This window comes from Carassius auratus, chromosome 5 (assembly GCF_003368295.1).
Source record: "Carassius auratus strain Wakin chromosome 5, ASM336829v1, whole genome shotgun sequence".
NCBI lineage: Eukaryota > Metazoa > Chordata > Actinopteri > Cypriniformes > Cyprinidae > Carassius > Carassius auratus.
The window spans coordinates 32,141,036-32,158,066 of NC_039247.1; the positions used below are offsets into that span (position 1 = coordinate 32,141,036).

At 39.1% G+C, this 17,031-nt stretch overlaps 1 protein-coding gene across 3 annotated transcripts in view; it reads left to right on the plus strand.

Annotated features, from left to right (window-relative positions):
* The first annotated feature begins 823 nt into the window (after positions 1–823).
* kntc1 (kinetochore associated 1) overlaps positions 824–17,031 on the plus strand; it is a 92,966-nt gene continuing 76,758 nt past the window's right edge. For all 3 annotated transcript variants that reach the window (XM_026255419.1, XM_026255420.1, XM_026255421.1), the window contains exons 1-18: positions 824–1,095; positions 2,115–2,235; positions 2,331–2,446; positions 2,516–2,597; positions 2,670–2,782; positions 4,443–4,553; positions 6,707–6,800; positions 6,886–6,938; positions 7,617–7,729; positions 7,823–7,874; positions 9,193–9,297; positions 9,600–9,643; positions 9,756–9,821; positions 11,313–11,388; positions 11,472–11,594; positions 11,707–11,873; positions 11,957–12,068; positions 15,269–15,412. In XM_026255419.1, coding sequence (XP_026111204.1) covers positions 967–1,095; positions 2,115–2,235; positions 2,331–2,446; positions 2,516–2,597; positions 2,670–2,782; positions 4,443–4,553; positions 6,707–6,800; positions 6,886–6,938; positions 7,617–7,729; positions 7,823–7,874; positions 9,193–9,297; positions 9,600–9,643; positions 9,756–9,821; positions 11,313–11,388; positions 11,472–11,594; positions 11,707–11,873; positions 11,957–12,068; positions 15,269–15,412 — 1,821 coding nt within the window. In that variant the 5' untranslated portion in view covers positions 824–966. The remainder of the gene's footprint in view (positions 1,096–2,114; positions 2,236–2,330; positions 2,447–2,515; positions 2,598–2,669; positions 2,783–4,442; positions 4,554–6,706; positions 6,801–6,885; positions 6,939–7,616; positions 7,730–7,822; positions 7,875–9,192; positions 9,298–9,599; positions 9,644–9,755; positions 9,822–11,312; positions 11,389–11,471; positions 11,595–11,706; positions 11,874–11,956; positions 12,069–15,268; positions 15,413–17,031) is intronic.

The following is a 17,031-nucleotide window of genomic DNA, read 5'->3' on the forward strand; positions in this document are numbered from 1 at the left end:
ACTATCGGCTGGGGACATCCCTAATAGTTTAACACTCTGTATTGAACTTAAAATGCATTGTGTTTTTATAGATGTAATTATACATAAAAAAAACAGTAACTAGTGAAAAATTATTTATGATGGGGAAAATTATAACAATTTGAAAATGTCTTGATTGACAAGCTTGGTCTTATGTTATTTTATTTATTGATTTATTTAGATTTGTAGGATGCTGAAGAGATGTATGGGAGAATAATAAGAGAAGAAAGTTAAACAGTTTGTAATGTGGGGTTTGGGTTTTGTTTTCATGTCTTTTATTTTCCATGTATAATTATTTTCTTATTAGTACGGTTGAATTGGGTCATTGAAGGTCAGCATCTGTTTAATAAAATGGGATTAAATACATAAAGGATATTTGTGTTATTTAACATTTAATTAATGCTTGTTCACTTTTATTCTAGAACTACGGTGACATCTTTCTGTGACAAGGTGTGTTAGATTAAGATAAGTGAGTTATTTGTCAGATGCTGGGTCATGGATTAAGATCATAGACTTTAAAAGATTGTGATGTAGTTTTGTTCTTCAGCTGTGAAGTGCGCTGCTGCCCCCTGCAGCTCAACACCACACACACACACACACACACACACACACGCGCACACACACACACACGCACGCACGCACGCACGCACACACACACACGCACAGAGAGAGAGGATATATTTATATGATTATTAGCAGAGAAGGAGGAGGAGGATCTCTGATAAGGAAAGTGTTTCTGCACCTAGGCACCAGCAGATGGCAGTAATGCGCTCAGAACGCGGACAGCCAATACGAAGAAGAAGAAGAAGAAGGCGCCAAATTTCAAGGCTGTGGGCGGGGTTTGCGTCCCTCAGTAATAACGGAGTGATCTTCTGTGCGTGAGCTGCGTGACAGATCGCAGATTTGCGCGTCTCCAAGTGTCTTTTCTGTTAACCTTGAGTGTGGAGGATGTGGAGTAACGTGGAGCTGCTCCTGAACGAGGAGACGAACACCGTGCGGCTGTACAGCGACGAGCAGGAGTCCGGCAGCGCGCTTTATCAGGTGGACTCTCTGGTGAAGCTCTCGTCCTCCGAGAAGGTCAGCACACTTCGCTTCTGTCTTTATTAGCGCTCATAACTAACTCTAACTGTCTTTATTAGTCATCACTTACTGTCTGTGATCCGTGTGGGGAGTTAAAGTCCCTTGTGTTTCGATACCACATCGATATGGAAACAATTCTTCACCAGAGCGACCATGAAGATATTTGTAAATCACGCATCGATAATAACGTTAACGTTACTTGTTTTTATTTCATACTTTACATGTGTTCTTTCTCTCTCTCTCTCTCTCTCTCTCTCTCTCTCTGTGTCTCTCTCTCTGTCTCTCTCTCTCTCTCACACACATACTTTCACATTTGTGGTTTCTCCAAAGGGGTTAGGTTTAATGGTGTTTGTGCTGTACAAACTGTATTTTCTATCACCCTACACCTAAACCTAACGTTACCCTTCACTAAAAACTACTGGCCATTTCTAAATTTCATAAAACACATTTTCTTTAAGCCATTTGTTTTATTGGGACATGGGAAGTGTTCTCTTAAACCATGTAACGTTAGAACCCGTCATTATACACACTTGTGTCCTCATAAACCATCTATACCGGTACACACTAACTTGTGTACTATTGTTGTTGTTATAGTTGTTGTTGTTTAGTTGTTGTTGTTGTGTTCCTGCAGGTGCGGTCGCCCCCCAGGCTCTTCTCCTCCTGTTCTCCTCACTGCTGTTGTGTTGTTGTTGTTATAGTTGTTGTTGTTATAGTTGTTGTTGTTTAGTTGTTGTTGTTGTTGTTTAGTTGTTGTTGTTGTGTTCCTGCAGGTGCGGTCGCCCCCCAGGCTCTTCTCCTCCTGTTCTCCTCACTGCTGTTGTGTTGTTGTTGTTATAGTTGTTGTTGTTATAGTTGTTGTTGTTTAGTTGTTGTTGTTGTTGTTTAGTTGTTGTTGTTGTGTTCCTGCAGGTGCGGTCGCCCCCCAGGCTCTTCTCCTCCTGTTCTCCTCACTGCTGTTGTTGTTGTTGTTGTTGTGATGTTATTGTTGTTTAGTTGTTGTTGTTGTGTTCCTGCAGGTGCGGTCGCCCCCCAGGCTCTTCTCCTCCTGTTCTCCTCACTGCTGTATCCTCGTGGCTGACACCGCTGTGGTTCTGTTCGATCCCAGCTTTCAGAGCGTCCTCATCCACTTGTTCTTCGGTAACTCTCGCTCCGTGCTGCTCACTGAACATCTCTGTTCTCTCAGCCGTGTTCACAGATCACTCTTCTTCTTCTTCTTCTTCTGCTCGTCTCAGACTCTGTAGTGGACGCCGTCACCGTCTGCCCTCGAGGACAGTTTCTTCTGGTGGGAGAGAGGAGTGGAAGTCTGCACATCATCTATGTCCCTCTGAAGAAGACGGTGCTGACTAAAGTAAGTGTTCCCTCACTGAGGAGCGAGGTGATGATGGTGTCTCCAGTAACACGAGTGTTGTGTGTCCAGACTCTGCACAGACCGAGTCCATGTGACGGAGAGGAGAGCACCTTCAAGAGCCTGATCCTGCACGAGACGCCTGCTTCAGGAGGTGAGGACGAGGACATGAACCCCTCACGCTGACCGCACTGTCACGTCATGTCTCTCTCTGTGTGTGTTTCAGGAGTCTACGATCTCTTCTTCATCGTTAATGATGGGTTCCTCCACACATCCAATGTTGCCTTGGGGAAAATCCAGAGCGCCATCGAAAGCATGGATCTAGTGGCTTTAAATAAGGTGTTTCATTTCCTTTAGTGTTTTTACACATTTCTTTTATTAAATCACTACTTCAACCAAAGATTAGATTCTCACTTGTTCTAAACCCATAAGAGTTGTGTTAAACTTCACAACACACAGTAAGATTTAATAAACTAATCCTTTAAACCATTATTACCATATTATCATGCTCTGTATATATCACACACCAGCAAACATCACAACATCCTTCAGAGAAAGAGCAGAAGAAGCTTTCGTTATAACGTGATGAAGTTATTCACAAGAATTTAGGTTTCCATTTTTAATTTTTCTGGATTACATTTTATTTCCGTTTTAACTTTTAATGGTATTTTTCTTATGGTTAAATTTTAATTTTTATCAATCAAAAATATCTCTAATAATTAAAATCCTATAACTTAAATTTTATCTTTACCGTATTTTCTGGACTATTTTTCATAGTTTGGCTGGTCCTGCGACTTACAGTCAGGTGTGACTTATTTATCAAAATGAATTTGACATGAACCAACAGAAAACATTACTGTCTACAGCCGCTAGAGGGCGCTCTGTGCTGCTCAGTTCTCCTGTAGTCTACACTGAAGACAGAGCGCCCTCTCACGGCTGGAGACGGTAATGTTTTCTCTTGGTTCTAAATAAATGTGACTTATAGTCCAGTGCGACTTATGTTTTTTTTTCCTCATCATGACGTATTTTTGGACTGATGCAACTTATAGTCCAGAAAATGAGGTAATTATTTTGAATTGTTAATACAATTTAACATCAGTGTATTAAATTTTTTACAAAGATGACATATTTAGGGCTCTATGAAATGTTTTATTTTTCTCATCTTCTCTTTTATTGTTGCCAAATTATGTTTTTGCACTTCTAATTATTTGAATGCACAAAAACGATTTGATGTATTAACTAGGGCTGTCACTTTTAGTTTGAAAATTGATTGCACAATCGATCGGACCAACCAAAAAAAGTTTCGAAAATGAAAATGGGGAATCGATTTTAACCAAATATGTACATTATTAATTTTTAAATCATTGAACAATTAAAAAAATATAGATGTAACAAAACTCACAAACAAGTAGAAAACTAAAAATAATTCAGAAAGTGCAGAATGCGTTGCGAAAGCTCATGCCAATAAATAAGAAATATTGCTGACTTGTGTGTTTCCCGCTCTCTCTTTACGTTCGTCCGTTATTTGACGTTGAAAAAGGAAACGTCTTTTTTTAGACATGGAAAATCGATTTTACAATCGATTCAGTGAACACTTATGTCTTAAAAATCGAAAATGATTTTTTCACAAAAGTGACAGCCCTAATATTAATTAATTTTTATAATGGCCTATGAAATATATATTATTTTTACTTTATTTTCTCTCTGAAATGATTTTCTATTAATTATTTTTTTCTGGTTATCAAATGAAGGCGTAAAACCTGAATTCAAATAATCTTTTAACCAAATAAAAATTAAATAAACATATTTTATTTTTTGTCAGATAAAGGGGAATAACTATTAACATTTAATAAATATTCTTTAAGAAATGAAGTAGTAGTAACTGTAGTGTTACGGTCACTCTACTGAACAGGTGTAATAATGTATTTGAGGTGTAATAATGTCTGAATCACACAGATCCGTGGATACGAGGCTAACTGGTTATTTGCTGATGTTTCAGATCCAGGAGGATATTGTGATGAACTTCTGCTCGACTGAAGAGATTCATGAAGACGGTTGTAACTCGGCGAGTCTGGTCTGTTTGGGAAACACAGTCCATCTTCTGATCGGAGTAAGATTGATGAGCTGTATTTGAACGATTAGAAAACATTTCATTCCTGGAAGGAAGTTCACTTTTCTGTGTAATTTCACAGTCTATTCTCCTCCTAAATTACTACACAATTCTGTAGAGGTCAAAAACATTCAGACCGATGCTCTGTGTATGACATGCAGGACATTTATGGTTTGACATTAAACTTTATTTTCAGAATAATTGTACCAAGGTCAGGAAAACAAATGTGATTATTTCTGAGAACCTTATATACACCTTATACACCCAAACTGAACCGTAGACACTGAAATGACACTCATGGAGGTACAGAACACATGTTGTGAGCGTCCCTTCTTCTGTCCCACACACTCAACATCAGCCAATGCCTCTTTACTAAAGTCAGCTGTAATAGTGTGTGTCTGTCTTCAGCTGGGGAAAGACATGTTCTGTTAGATTTCTCTAGGGATGCACAGATCATGATTTTTCATGGCCGATACCGATTTCCGATTTTATTTATTTTTTTAAATCTTTTAAGCAACAAACAAGAAAGAAGGAAAGTGTGCATAAACAAGATATTTGGTATTTAATAGGCCAAACTTGCTTTTGGCTATTGAAAACAATAACTGTAACCATCTGAAATTAACAGCAGTAACTGCACAGTAAGTAGACTACATTCAATACAAACACAGATGCTACAGACATCAGCACTTAGCTTCTGTTTCTTATTTGGGTTTAAACTACATTGAGCTGGCCTTAAATGAAAAGATTAACTGTAACCATGGGAAATTAAAGACAGCAACTGCATAGTCCAAACAACACAATCAACACACATTCAATAAGAGGTTTCTTAATCAGCATTCAGTATTTTAGTTTTTAAATTTGATTTTAAACAAAAAAAAAAAAAAAAAGGTCTTTACCAGTGAGACTAAATAAAAGTGTGCTATATAAATACAATTTCCAAATAATGTTTCATTCATGCAAAAAAAAAAAAAAAAATTAGGGTATTGATTCACATCTATATTTTTTTACTTGAGTCAATTAAAAATAAATAACTTATTGTCTCAAGTAAAAAAATATAGATGTGAATCATTACCCTAAAATGTTTTAATTGGATGAATGAAACACTTTTTGTCAGTGTGCTACAGCAGGTGATTTTTAAATCAAATATAAAGTCTATGTAATTTTGAGGTAAAATAAAAATAATCATCCTAATGTAGAACTGACATTTACTTCTGGCTTTTCAAACGTGTATGCAAGTTCTAATAAAAAAAAAAACATTTCAGTTTTATCACAGTTTAGTGAGTTTAGTTTCTCATCCAACACGTGAGAAGTTGAGCTGAACATCTCTTCTACTGGTGTTCAGGGCTCGGACCGGTACAGTATATGCTCGCGCAGCTTTAGTGCACGCAGGAAACAAGTATAGGTCTCTGCAGGAAAGTAATGGGAGTTACAAGATCAGGGTGTTTTTACACCATGATACCTGATTGGTTGATGTAATAGTGACGTTAGGTTTAGGGGTGGGGTTGGGTAAGGGGGGTCATTTAGATTGCATGATTCAGAAACACCCAGCAGTTTGAAAACACCCACATAGTGATAAACGCCCACTTTTGCTCTGCAGAGGAAGTCTCGCAGGAAAGGCTCTTATTTGTGCGTCAGTACACCAACGGCTGATCGCTCATACTTAGCATACGTCCGGCATACGTCCAGCACACGTGTCCCATAACCCCCTCTCACAAGCTCTGATTGATGTGGTGTTCTCCAGAAGGCTGTAGTTGTTGCCAGGTTTGAGCAAAGAAACAACATTTATGACACCGTTTGTCAGATTTCTTTGCTGATTTCAAATCTGAAATATAATCCTAAACTTACAGTTTTGGAGAGTTTGATGTTTCCTCATTCAAAGAGACAGGACTGAGAGGCATTTCAAAGATGGCGGCCGAGTGACAGAGCTGGTCTTAAAGAGACTATGCTATATATAAATATCTTTCATGGAAAATATCTTCTCTGCACAGAACTAAATAAAAAAATAACATGCATTTTCTATGATATTTTCTTTTCCACATTTTCCATGGAGTGAGCTGAACTGCACTCGTAGTGTTATTAGCGCTTGTGAATGGTGAGTGGATGTAAGTGTGTGTGTGTGTAATAAAGTGTGTGTTTGTCTTGACTGATCTCAGGCTGTCGGAGTCAATGTTGTTTCTCTGTGGACCATGGGCCCCGGGCAGAAATCACTGTCTCTCACTAAACTCCTCGACTCTACTCTAATGTCAGGTACGAAATGAGTTCTTCTATGTTTACGTTTTATTATTAATATAACAAGGCTGTAAAGTGTAACCTGTTCTGTTTGTGTGTTCAGAGGTGAAGAAGATTCAAGTTGTGGATAATTTAATGTATGTTCTAAACCAAGAGGTAAGAGGAAACGGTTCATTTTTATAACCTTAAATGTATTAATGATGATTTATGTGAGATTCTTAGACTTAAACACTTCTCGGGGAATTGGGAGCATGATCACATGGAAGAACAAATTCAGTTTTTTGGCACAGTTTTGCGGCTGTAACAGCCTTTAAGGAGCAGTTTGAACAGACCTAGATTATTAAAGTGGACTCAAATCTGGTCTCAGATCACATTCACACTCGTATATTTAGGAAGCCAAACCATTTTAATATTATAATGGCATTTATTAATTGTTACTATATTCTTTTATAAAAGACATAGTTTTACCTATCTATTTTAAAAACCCTTTAATCTCTCTTGACAGTGTGTGCCTGCACTACTTTGATCATTTCCTCCCGCCTTTATTCATCTATGCAGAAACACGACCGCTGTTCCACTTCATAACTAATAAACCAATCACAGATATGACACAGAACCAGTTGTGTTCACCTGAAACACACCTCAGACACATGAGATGAACACACTGCTTGACCAGTTCTCACATCGACGGTGGTTTACTTCTGTGATTTAGTGTGACTGCTTTCACAGGAAACGAGCCGCAGCCTTGGCTCTTAAGTTGAGAAGGCAGTGTTCAGGTGATCAGAAGCTAGTGTGAAGCTGTAAGATGTGAACATCACGTTGTTGTTCTCTCAGGGCGTGCTCAGTCTGCTGGACTTACACTCCTTCATCATGCTCTGCTGCTGGCCGGATCAATACATCGTTGATTTCCTGCTGATCTCGGACGGAAACTCCTCCTCCATCACACAGCAAGTGTCTCATTTTGACTCGTCTTTGTTTACTTATACTTATATCATTATTAATTAACACATTAATGGATTCATTTCTCTTGTGTTAAACAGGCAAGATGAAAAGAGCTTGAAAATAATGTCCTTGGTAGCTGAAGAAAGCAAGGTATTTAACCCTTGTGGGTTGTTGGGGACGTTTTTCATCCACTAGGGGGTTAAGTTGAGTCTTATTTTGGCCACAACTTTCTGTGTTTGAGCTATTTTTCAAACAAAATTACATTTTCAATATAAAATGATTGTGGACTGGATATTTTCTTACCTTTTATCACAGTCTTGGGCATGTCAAAGATTAGTAACAAGACTGGCTTTGATGCATTGTTAGTTTATGTGCAGCATTAGATTTAAATTTATCATTTTAAATATAATCATGCATTCTTGATTGTTTGTGGTTTTCCCTTTTGGGAAGAGGTAAAAATATATATTTTTACAGTTGATCACTAGGTGGGACCATTAACCCTTTAAATAGGCCTTTGCAAAAAAAGGCTTGGTTTCTGGCTTGTATATGGAGTAATATGGAGTATAACAGCAAATGAAAGTGTGTGTGTGTGTGATGGAGAGAGAGAGAAAGCGAGGGTGTGAGAGAGACCTTTGTGCACTTATCTTGATGTACAGTATCTGCAAAAATCTAAATATGCACCTTATGCTCTCAGAACTACATGGAGTAAACAATAAAAAAAGAAGTGTGTTTATGCACCTGCTGCCTTTTGATGGTGAAACGTACAGATGGCCTATATGTGAAATGCTCCACTTTTCTTGATGGTAAAGCCAGTTTAAAACCTTAAAATCCTGTAAAAAAATCTACTTCGCATCAAATTTAAGAACATAATGTATTATGAACCAAAATGCAATACCAACTTCAAATAAGCTGCAGCTCGCTGGAGGGGTCAAGCTGCATAATCATTTCTAAAACTTTGGTACAAGTCAAGCCCTTTCTCGTGTTGCTTGCTGCTCTTCTCACCATTAAATGACCAGCACGATGCCATGCAAGTGTTTAAATCCACATACTTTGCTTTTATAAAAATATCATGTTTATATATCATCACAGTTAGCATTACACTAAACTTTAATAGATGCAGTATTTTTTAAACTCTGGATCTTTGGAAAAGCTTACATTTGTATTTTATTAGGGTTTCTGTGGAGTGTAATGCTGTTGATTGTGGTTGTGTAGACTGGTATAGATCACAGTGATAACACAGTTTTCTGGTGGTGATCTTCTTCTTCTCTGTGTCTGTGGTTGTGATCTTCTTCTTCTCTGTGTCTGTGGTTGTGATCTTCTTCTTCTCTGTGGTGGTGGTGGTGATCTTCTTCTCTGTGGTTGTGATCATCTTCTTCTCTGTGGTGGTGATCTTCTTCTCTGTGTCTGTGGTGGTGGTGATCTTCTTCTCTGTGTCTGTGGTGGTGATCTTCTTCTTCTCTGTGTTAAGGGTCGTGGCAGGAAGCTGGTGGTGCAGTCGCTGCCTTCGATGGAGGTTTTCTACTCTCTAGAAGTGTCTTCAGAGTCGTGGTTGATCCAGAGGGGAATCAACATGGTAATTAAAACACTGATCTGTGGAAATCATCTAATGCAGACGTGTCAGATTAGTTTCTGATGCGCTGTTGTAGAGGTGTCCAGTCTAGTTTCTGCTGGACACTGATTAAAGCAGCACTGGCTGTGTTTATTTCTTCTCTTCATGGCCTATGGGAGCCACAAGAAACTCTTTAATTATAGATGTGGGTTTATGTTATTAAGCAGTATTGATGACCAGCGCTGATTATCTTGTTTGGAGTAGTATATCAGTCGAGGAGTGATATGACCGAGCCGAGCAGACTCTAAATCCTCTGTTTTCCTCAGGACTCGATCTATCTGCTGGAGGGAGTTGTGCCGAACACACAGAGGTGGCTCAGACACACACTCATGAGTCTATGAATATTAAGACCATTGTTATTGTGCTGTTAATATGTTGCTGCAGTATATTTCTGGATGATTTCTGATTTGTATGTCTTCTAGCGGTCCTGAAGATCCAGTGTCTGCTGTTGTGATCCGATGCTTCACCGAGGCTCTGCCAGAGAACAGGTGTGCTCCCCAAACACACAGGAGACTCACGCTCATCCTTTAGTCTGCTTTAGACACTAGATGACACAAACAGATCTGTGTATACAGGACTGAACCTGAATGAGAGATGATTGGCTGATGTGAGCAGCTACTGGTAGCCAGTGTAACCTGTTGAGGAGAGGAGTAACATGAGCTTTTTTTGGCTCATTGAAGACGACCCTCGCTGCTGCATTCTGGATCATTTGCAGAGGCTTGACAGTACATGCAGGAAGAGCCAGGAGAGCATTACAATAGTTCAGTCTGGAGAGAACAAGAGCTTGGACAAGAAGTTGGGTTGCTTGCTCTGACAGAAAGGCTCTAATCTTCCTAATGTTGTATAAGGCAAACCTGCGGGACCGGGTCGTTGTAGCAATGTGGTCAGTGAAGCTTAACTGATGATCCATCACAACTCCTAGGTTTCTGGCTGACCTCGAAGGAGTAATGGTTGATGAGCCCAGCTATATAGAGAAGTTGTGATGAAGCAATGGGTTAGCTGGAATCACCAGGAGTTCTGTCTTCGCAAGGTTAAGCTGAAGGTGATGGTCATTCATCCAGCTAGAAATGTCACTCAGACAGGCTGAAATGTGAGCAGCTACCGTCGGGTCATCTGGCTGGAATGAGAAGTAGAGTTGGGTGTCATCAGCGTAGCAGTGATAAGAAAAGCCATGCTTCTGAATGACAGATCCTAAAGATGTCATGTAGATGGAGAAGAGAAGTGGTCCAAGTACTGAGCCTTGAGGAACCCCAGTAGCAAGGTGTTGTGACTTAGAAACATCACCCCTCCAAGACACACTGAAGGACCTATCTGAGAGATAGGACTTAAACCACAGGAGTGTGGTTCCAGAGATGCCCATCTTTCTGAGGGTGGACAGGAGAATCTGGTGATTAACAGTGTCAAAAGCAGCAGACAGGTCCAGTAAGATGAGTACCGAGGATTTTGAAGCTGCTCTTGACAGTCGCAGGGCTTCAGTAACCGAGAGCAGAGCAGTCTCAGTTGAGTGACCTCTTCTGAAGCCAGATTGGTTGCTGTCCAGGAGGTTGTTCTGTACAAGGAACATAGAAAGCTGGTTGAACACAGCTCGCTCAAGTGTCTTTGCAATGAATGGAAGAAGGGATACCGGTCTGCAGTATTTATGGCTGAATGATGGGTGTATTTCTGTTAGTCACATCAGTTTCTCTGTGTAGTTTGAGTTTAACCCCTTCATTGCTGATATATTTCTGCATTGTCTGATTCGATTGTAATCTTCTCCCCAAACATTATAACTAACTAGGCTTTCATGACCGTTTAACCTTTTCAGACATGTTTGTGGTCTTTGTGTTCACACAACCATACAGTACAAGTGTTTCAGACTAACATGACCGAACAAAACCAGAGAGTTCAGTACTTCAGTGAAAGACATTCTCCTTGACTTCCTGCGGTTGTTTTCAGTGTCTGCTTGCAGTGTTGTGTACAGTGTGATCTTCTCCCTCCAGACTGAACAAACTTCTGTATAAGCACAAGTTTGAAGAAGCAGAGAAGTTCGCCAAAGCCTTTGGACTTGATGTTGAAGTAAGGCCTGGTGAAGTGTTATCGTCTGCTTTATGAGAGCGTGTTCCTGCAGAGCTGAGCAGGTTTGTGTGTGTGTGTTGTAGCTGGTGTATAAGGTCAAGCTCAATGTGGTGCTGGAAAAGCTGATCTCCGCATCAGGAAGTGATCAAACCCTGGAGTGGCCCGAGCTCATCGAAGAGGCCAAGACCAACCTGATGAAGATCACGGTAATACTCCGCTTCATGTGATCATAACAGTCTGTGAACACGAGTCATGTATAGTTGATATATTGAGAGAGTGTTGTCTGTGCTGAACATGCGTCGCTCCCGTGTCCCGCAGGACGAGCAGTTTGTGGTGCAGTACTGTCTGACTGCTTCCTGGCCGTCTCTGAGCATCGCTGAAGAGATGCTGAGCTACACCTCCAGCCGCTTCCCCTGCTGCCAGATACACACAGCCCTGGCCAAACTCGCCACCTTCGCCAGCGTCTACGGGCCGCAGCACTTCCAGTACGTTCAGCAGACCAGTCTGTCTTCGTCATCAGAGTCTAGGACATGTATTCGGTGCTCCTCATCTCTCTTGTCATCTACAGGGGCATGGCATGGATTGAGTTCCTGAACAGTGCTGATTATCTCAAAGACATCCTGGCTCTTCTGAAGGAGGGCAATCTGACCGGAGCACAGTACTTGTGGCTTCGACATGAGGTACTCCTGAAAACATGTGTCTTTATCCTCTACTGTGATTAATGCGGTTTAATGCAGACACCGTTCATCAATAACTCTGTTGGAGTGTTTCATATTATGATAGTCCTACACACTAAAACAGTATTTCCCAATTTTCTGATTTACAGAAACTTTTTTTTTTTAATGCGAGATGGTGAAAAAAAAAGTCCGAAATACACATTAACGTCTTTATTTTCCAAATATGGTCATTTCCTTTTTATCAGCAACCAATCCCGAAAGTAAAAGGGCTGAATGCGCAATCTCATTTGCTGATGATAAATCTTTAAAACCCGTTTTCTCAAAATGACCCTTCTCTCATACTCCAAGTACGAAATCTCCACTTTAGTAGCACCTATATACACCAAACTTTCCAGTCTTGTACCTAGTTATATTATGAAGACATTTACAGAGAGATTTGTAAATATATTATTCCTAGCCTGATTTATATAACATTTTATTACAAAAAACATGGCGAAAATCTTTTTTTAAGGCTATTGTTAGTATATTCTGATTTATAGTATATTCGGATAACAAAAGTAGATATCCATAAATCCCTCTGTAATTTTTCTCCATCTAATATGTGAGCACAATGAAAAAATAAGTTTTAATCTGGATTTATCCAGATCACTTTCATAAGTATTTCCCTGAAGGAGACGCTCCCGATATGACTGGATAAGGTCACCATTTAATGTAACTACGGCAAATCATCTGGCGTCAGATGCACTTGATGAACTTTCAACCGATCGAACCCTGAGGACTGCATTTGACGGCAAGACGCTGGATGAGTTCTGGGTTTCTGTCGCGCTGGAATATCCACAGTTGTCGAAAGCCGCGTTGGATGTCCTCATGCAATTTGGCTCAACGTATTTATGTGAAAAGACATTCTGCGCGCTGACTTACATTAAGAATAAACACAGGTCACGGCTTAACGTGGAAGATGATCTGCGGGTGGCGATCTCCAAAGTTAAACCTCGAGTGGACCCTGCTTTGCTCCGCTCACAGCACCCATCCATCACATTAGGCGTTTTTTTTTTTTTTTTTTAATTTATTTTTTTATTCACAATTTAAGCACATATTACACAAACAATGCAATCACAAAAAAAAAAAAACATCAAAAAGAGTACTAAGGACCATATAGATTGGAACTCTTGCAGTCTTGAATGCTGTTTACTTGTAATCTTAAAAATGAAATTAAAATTATAAAAATATACAATTATCTGCTCCACCCATTGACCAAATCTGGGTCCTGATTGGGAAATCCATACATGTATGTAAGGCGTTTTTTCTGAATACAAAGTTATTGTTGTATGCGTGTTATAGGCACGTTCGTATTCTGTCTGTAAGCATTTCACAGTTATGGATCTATTTGTTTTTGTCCATAATTTGTTAATAAAATAGCCTGGCTTAGAGATTGTGTTCCTTTTTGTTTTAGCTCTGTCAGTATGTAACCAAATCGCAAATCCTCACAAGAGGGAAACACAGAGTGCCCTGATACCACCTCCACCAAGCTTCAAGATTGTGTTCATTTTGTTGGCATATATCCCACAAGCCCCTTGCTATTCAGTATTTACTACCGAGTAGTGTTGTCACGATACCAAAATTATTGTTTCGATACCGATACCTAGTCAAGAATTGTGATTTCGATACTTTTCCTGAAAAGGGAAAATACACTCTCAAATATCACTGATGTGCTTTATTTTAAAACCGGAACAACATTCTAATCATATAACACACTAATAAATGAACATATGAACAGCAGATATATTAAACATTTGAACTAAATATGAAATATAAAAAATAAATTAGAGCAGCATTATCTCAGTTATCATAAGAAACATAAGAGTTATACATTTATCTTGATTCTGAACTTTGAATAAAAATATGAACAGCAATTATATTAAACAATGTTTCTGAAGTCAAGAAGATTAAATGTCAAAACATACATGATATAAATTTAAGCAATGTCATTCAAGTAAAAAATAAAAAAGCAAATAAAATTAAGCAGCAATATCTCAGATATTGTAACTTATTCTGTCAGTTGTGCAACCTTTTCTTTCAGAGGAGAAAACTCAGCCAGTGAGCTTTAGTGAGCCTCATCTTTTTCTCCAGTCGTGGACCGGCGGTCACAGTATCACTCGTGCTCGCTCATGCAGTCTAGTGATGCGCCGGTCCCGCTTTTATGAAATTATTTGTCCCTCCCCAGCCCGCAAATAAAGTAACATTTCTTTACCCACCCCGACCCGCGCATCGGGGACATCACCGAAGATACGTTGCTACTTAGACCTTTGTACTGTAACCTTATCAAAGAACCTAATAAAATATGAAAATATATTTTCCAGATATTTCTGGTTCACTGAAGCTCCTCCCTCCACAGTAGCGCGTGAGCTCAGTGCTATTATCAGCGCATGTGCAGCCCGTGAACATCTCTGTGAACCGTTTCATCCTGTCAGTGTTACTCAAGATGTGACGGAGCATGTGATTTGTTGAATGTAGTGAATGAATCTGTCCTTCACTGAACGAGATCGAGAGATCTTCTCATTCGTGAGAGTGAATGAACTGAAACATCTCGTTTATGAACGAAATAGGGTCAGTGTAAATCTGGATCAGCAATCAGCAGATACAAAGCGCAGTTATAGGAGCTGTGCAGATACGCTCGTTTGCATATTTAGCACAGAACATAACTCCCCGTTTAATCCCCGATTCATGTGGATCTTATATATGAAACCTCGTGCTTCGTTCATCTGAACAACTTATTTAACCTATTTAATGCGATTATGCACACATGTTAGTAAAGCCGAATCAGTTTAGTAAAGCCACTAATGCAGCATCTCTGTAGTGCTGTTTTGCTGCGTGCTTGAGGAGAAGAAACACAGACGTCTGTAGGGAGGCACTGGAAGCATGCGTTGCACACACCAACATGAAATACGTCTCTTATTAATAAAGAACACAGTCATTCTTTGAAGTATCGAAACTAATAAATGTAAGAATCGTGACGTTATTAATTTCACAGAACCGCGATACTTTTGAAGTATCGGTGCACCGTGCAACACTACTACTGCGATAAGGAAGGTGCTAAAAAGATGCTTTCTAGATTATTTAAATCACTTTGAATTTGTATTTATTATTATTATTATTCAGTGTTGTAAGTTTGTTCCTCCGGTTGATTGGGTGTATGTCTCCAGGGTGAGTTTTCCGGGGAGTTTGATGAGAGCTGTCTGCACGCTCTGCTGGGCTCCATCCCGTCGGACGTCCCGTCTCAGGACCTCAGGCTCTGGTTTAAGGGCGTCCTGGTCCCGTTTGTGTGGAGGGTGTTGCCCAGTGGACAGGTATGACTCACTGCTTTCAGATCGTCTGGACCACATCAGTGTTTTGTGACTTCAATTAAACACCAGTTATTAAAAAAACTATTGTGTTGTCTGTTGGTTTAAAAAAAACATGAAACACATTTTTCTGTAATCATGATTAATCACAAATATAATACATTTATTGTGTCACAATCAGAATAATAAAGATGGTATGTTTTACTGTGTTTAATGACATCCGATCATTGATTCTAATCCTGCTAATGATGTCTCTGTTAAAGGCTTTTCGTCTCAACTCTAGCCTTTAATCAGAACCATTCAACATTACAGTATAATTAAAAGACATTCTTTTTAGCATGAAATAGGCTTTGAAAAATATTTAAATTATATTCTTTTAATAAGTTAAATTGATACTTCACCCAAAATTGTAAATTGCCCATGATTTACTGACCCTCAAGCCATCCTAGGTGTGTATGACTTTCTTCTGAGATGAATACAATTGGAGTTATATATTTTTTTTAAACTGGCTCTTCCAAGCTTTGTAATGTCATTGAATGGGTGTTATTTTTCAGTAGTCCAAAAGAAGTTCAATAAAGCGAATCAATCCATCATAAAAAGTGTCCCACGTGGCTGTAGCGAATCACTGCATGTAACAAGTTGAGCTGGATGATGTAGCGTAAACAAATCCGCCCAAATAATCGCGTCTACAACAGTTAGTGGAAGCTAGAGATTACGCTCAGTTTTAAATATATTTTTCTTCCACAAACGCGTGGATTCGCTGCAGGAGGCCTTTATTCACCCCTCGGAGCCGTGTGGGACACTTGATGATTGATGTAGGGCTGCTCGATTATGACACAATTCATAATCATGATTATTTTGGTCAATATTGCAATCACGATTATTTAACATGATTATTAGTGGGCCATATTAACAAAAAAAAAAAGTCTAAAGCATTCAAATGTACAATAAAACCGAATCGTCTTCACTGTAAGAATTAAACTTCCTTTGTTACTTATTAAAGCTACAAAAGACCTTGTGTGAAGAGCAGTTAGTGGTTTTGTCTTGGTCTTTTGTGGTTTGATTAATAGTCAGCCCACAGTCGGCTGCAGGAATATATCCCGCTGTCACTTTAAGAGCCACATGGATCTGTTTACATTAATTTATTACATAACCAACAAGGGTTTAGATGGATTATCACAATCTAATCAACTTAACTCAAGCATGTCCCATTTTGTGAAAGTAATTGTAAGTAACATGATTTTACTGATTTACAGATGAAAATGGGCTTTTAGGGAGGATTTAAGTGCAATGCTGGAAAGGGGGCAGAATGGGGCGCTATATATATATATATATTTAATCTTGATTGTTATATTTTCATAATCCTTAAACTGAATTTCGATTAATTGCACAGTCCTAGATTGATGTGCTTTATTGGACTTCTTTTGGACTATTGAAAATAAAACCCATTCACTGCCATTATAAAGCTAGAAGAGACAGGATATATTTTTATATAACTCTGATTGGAAGAAGAAGAAAGTCTCACACAGCTAGGATTCTTACGGTGAGTAAATTATGGGCTTTTTTTCAATTTTGGGTGAACTATGCCTTAAAGTAAAAATAAGTTAATTTTGACAGCCCTAGAA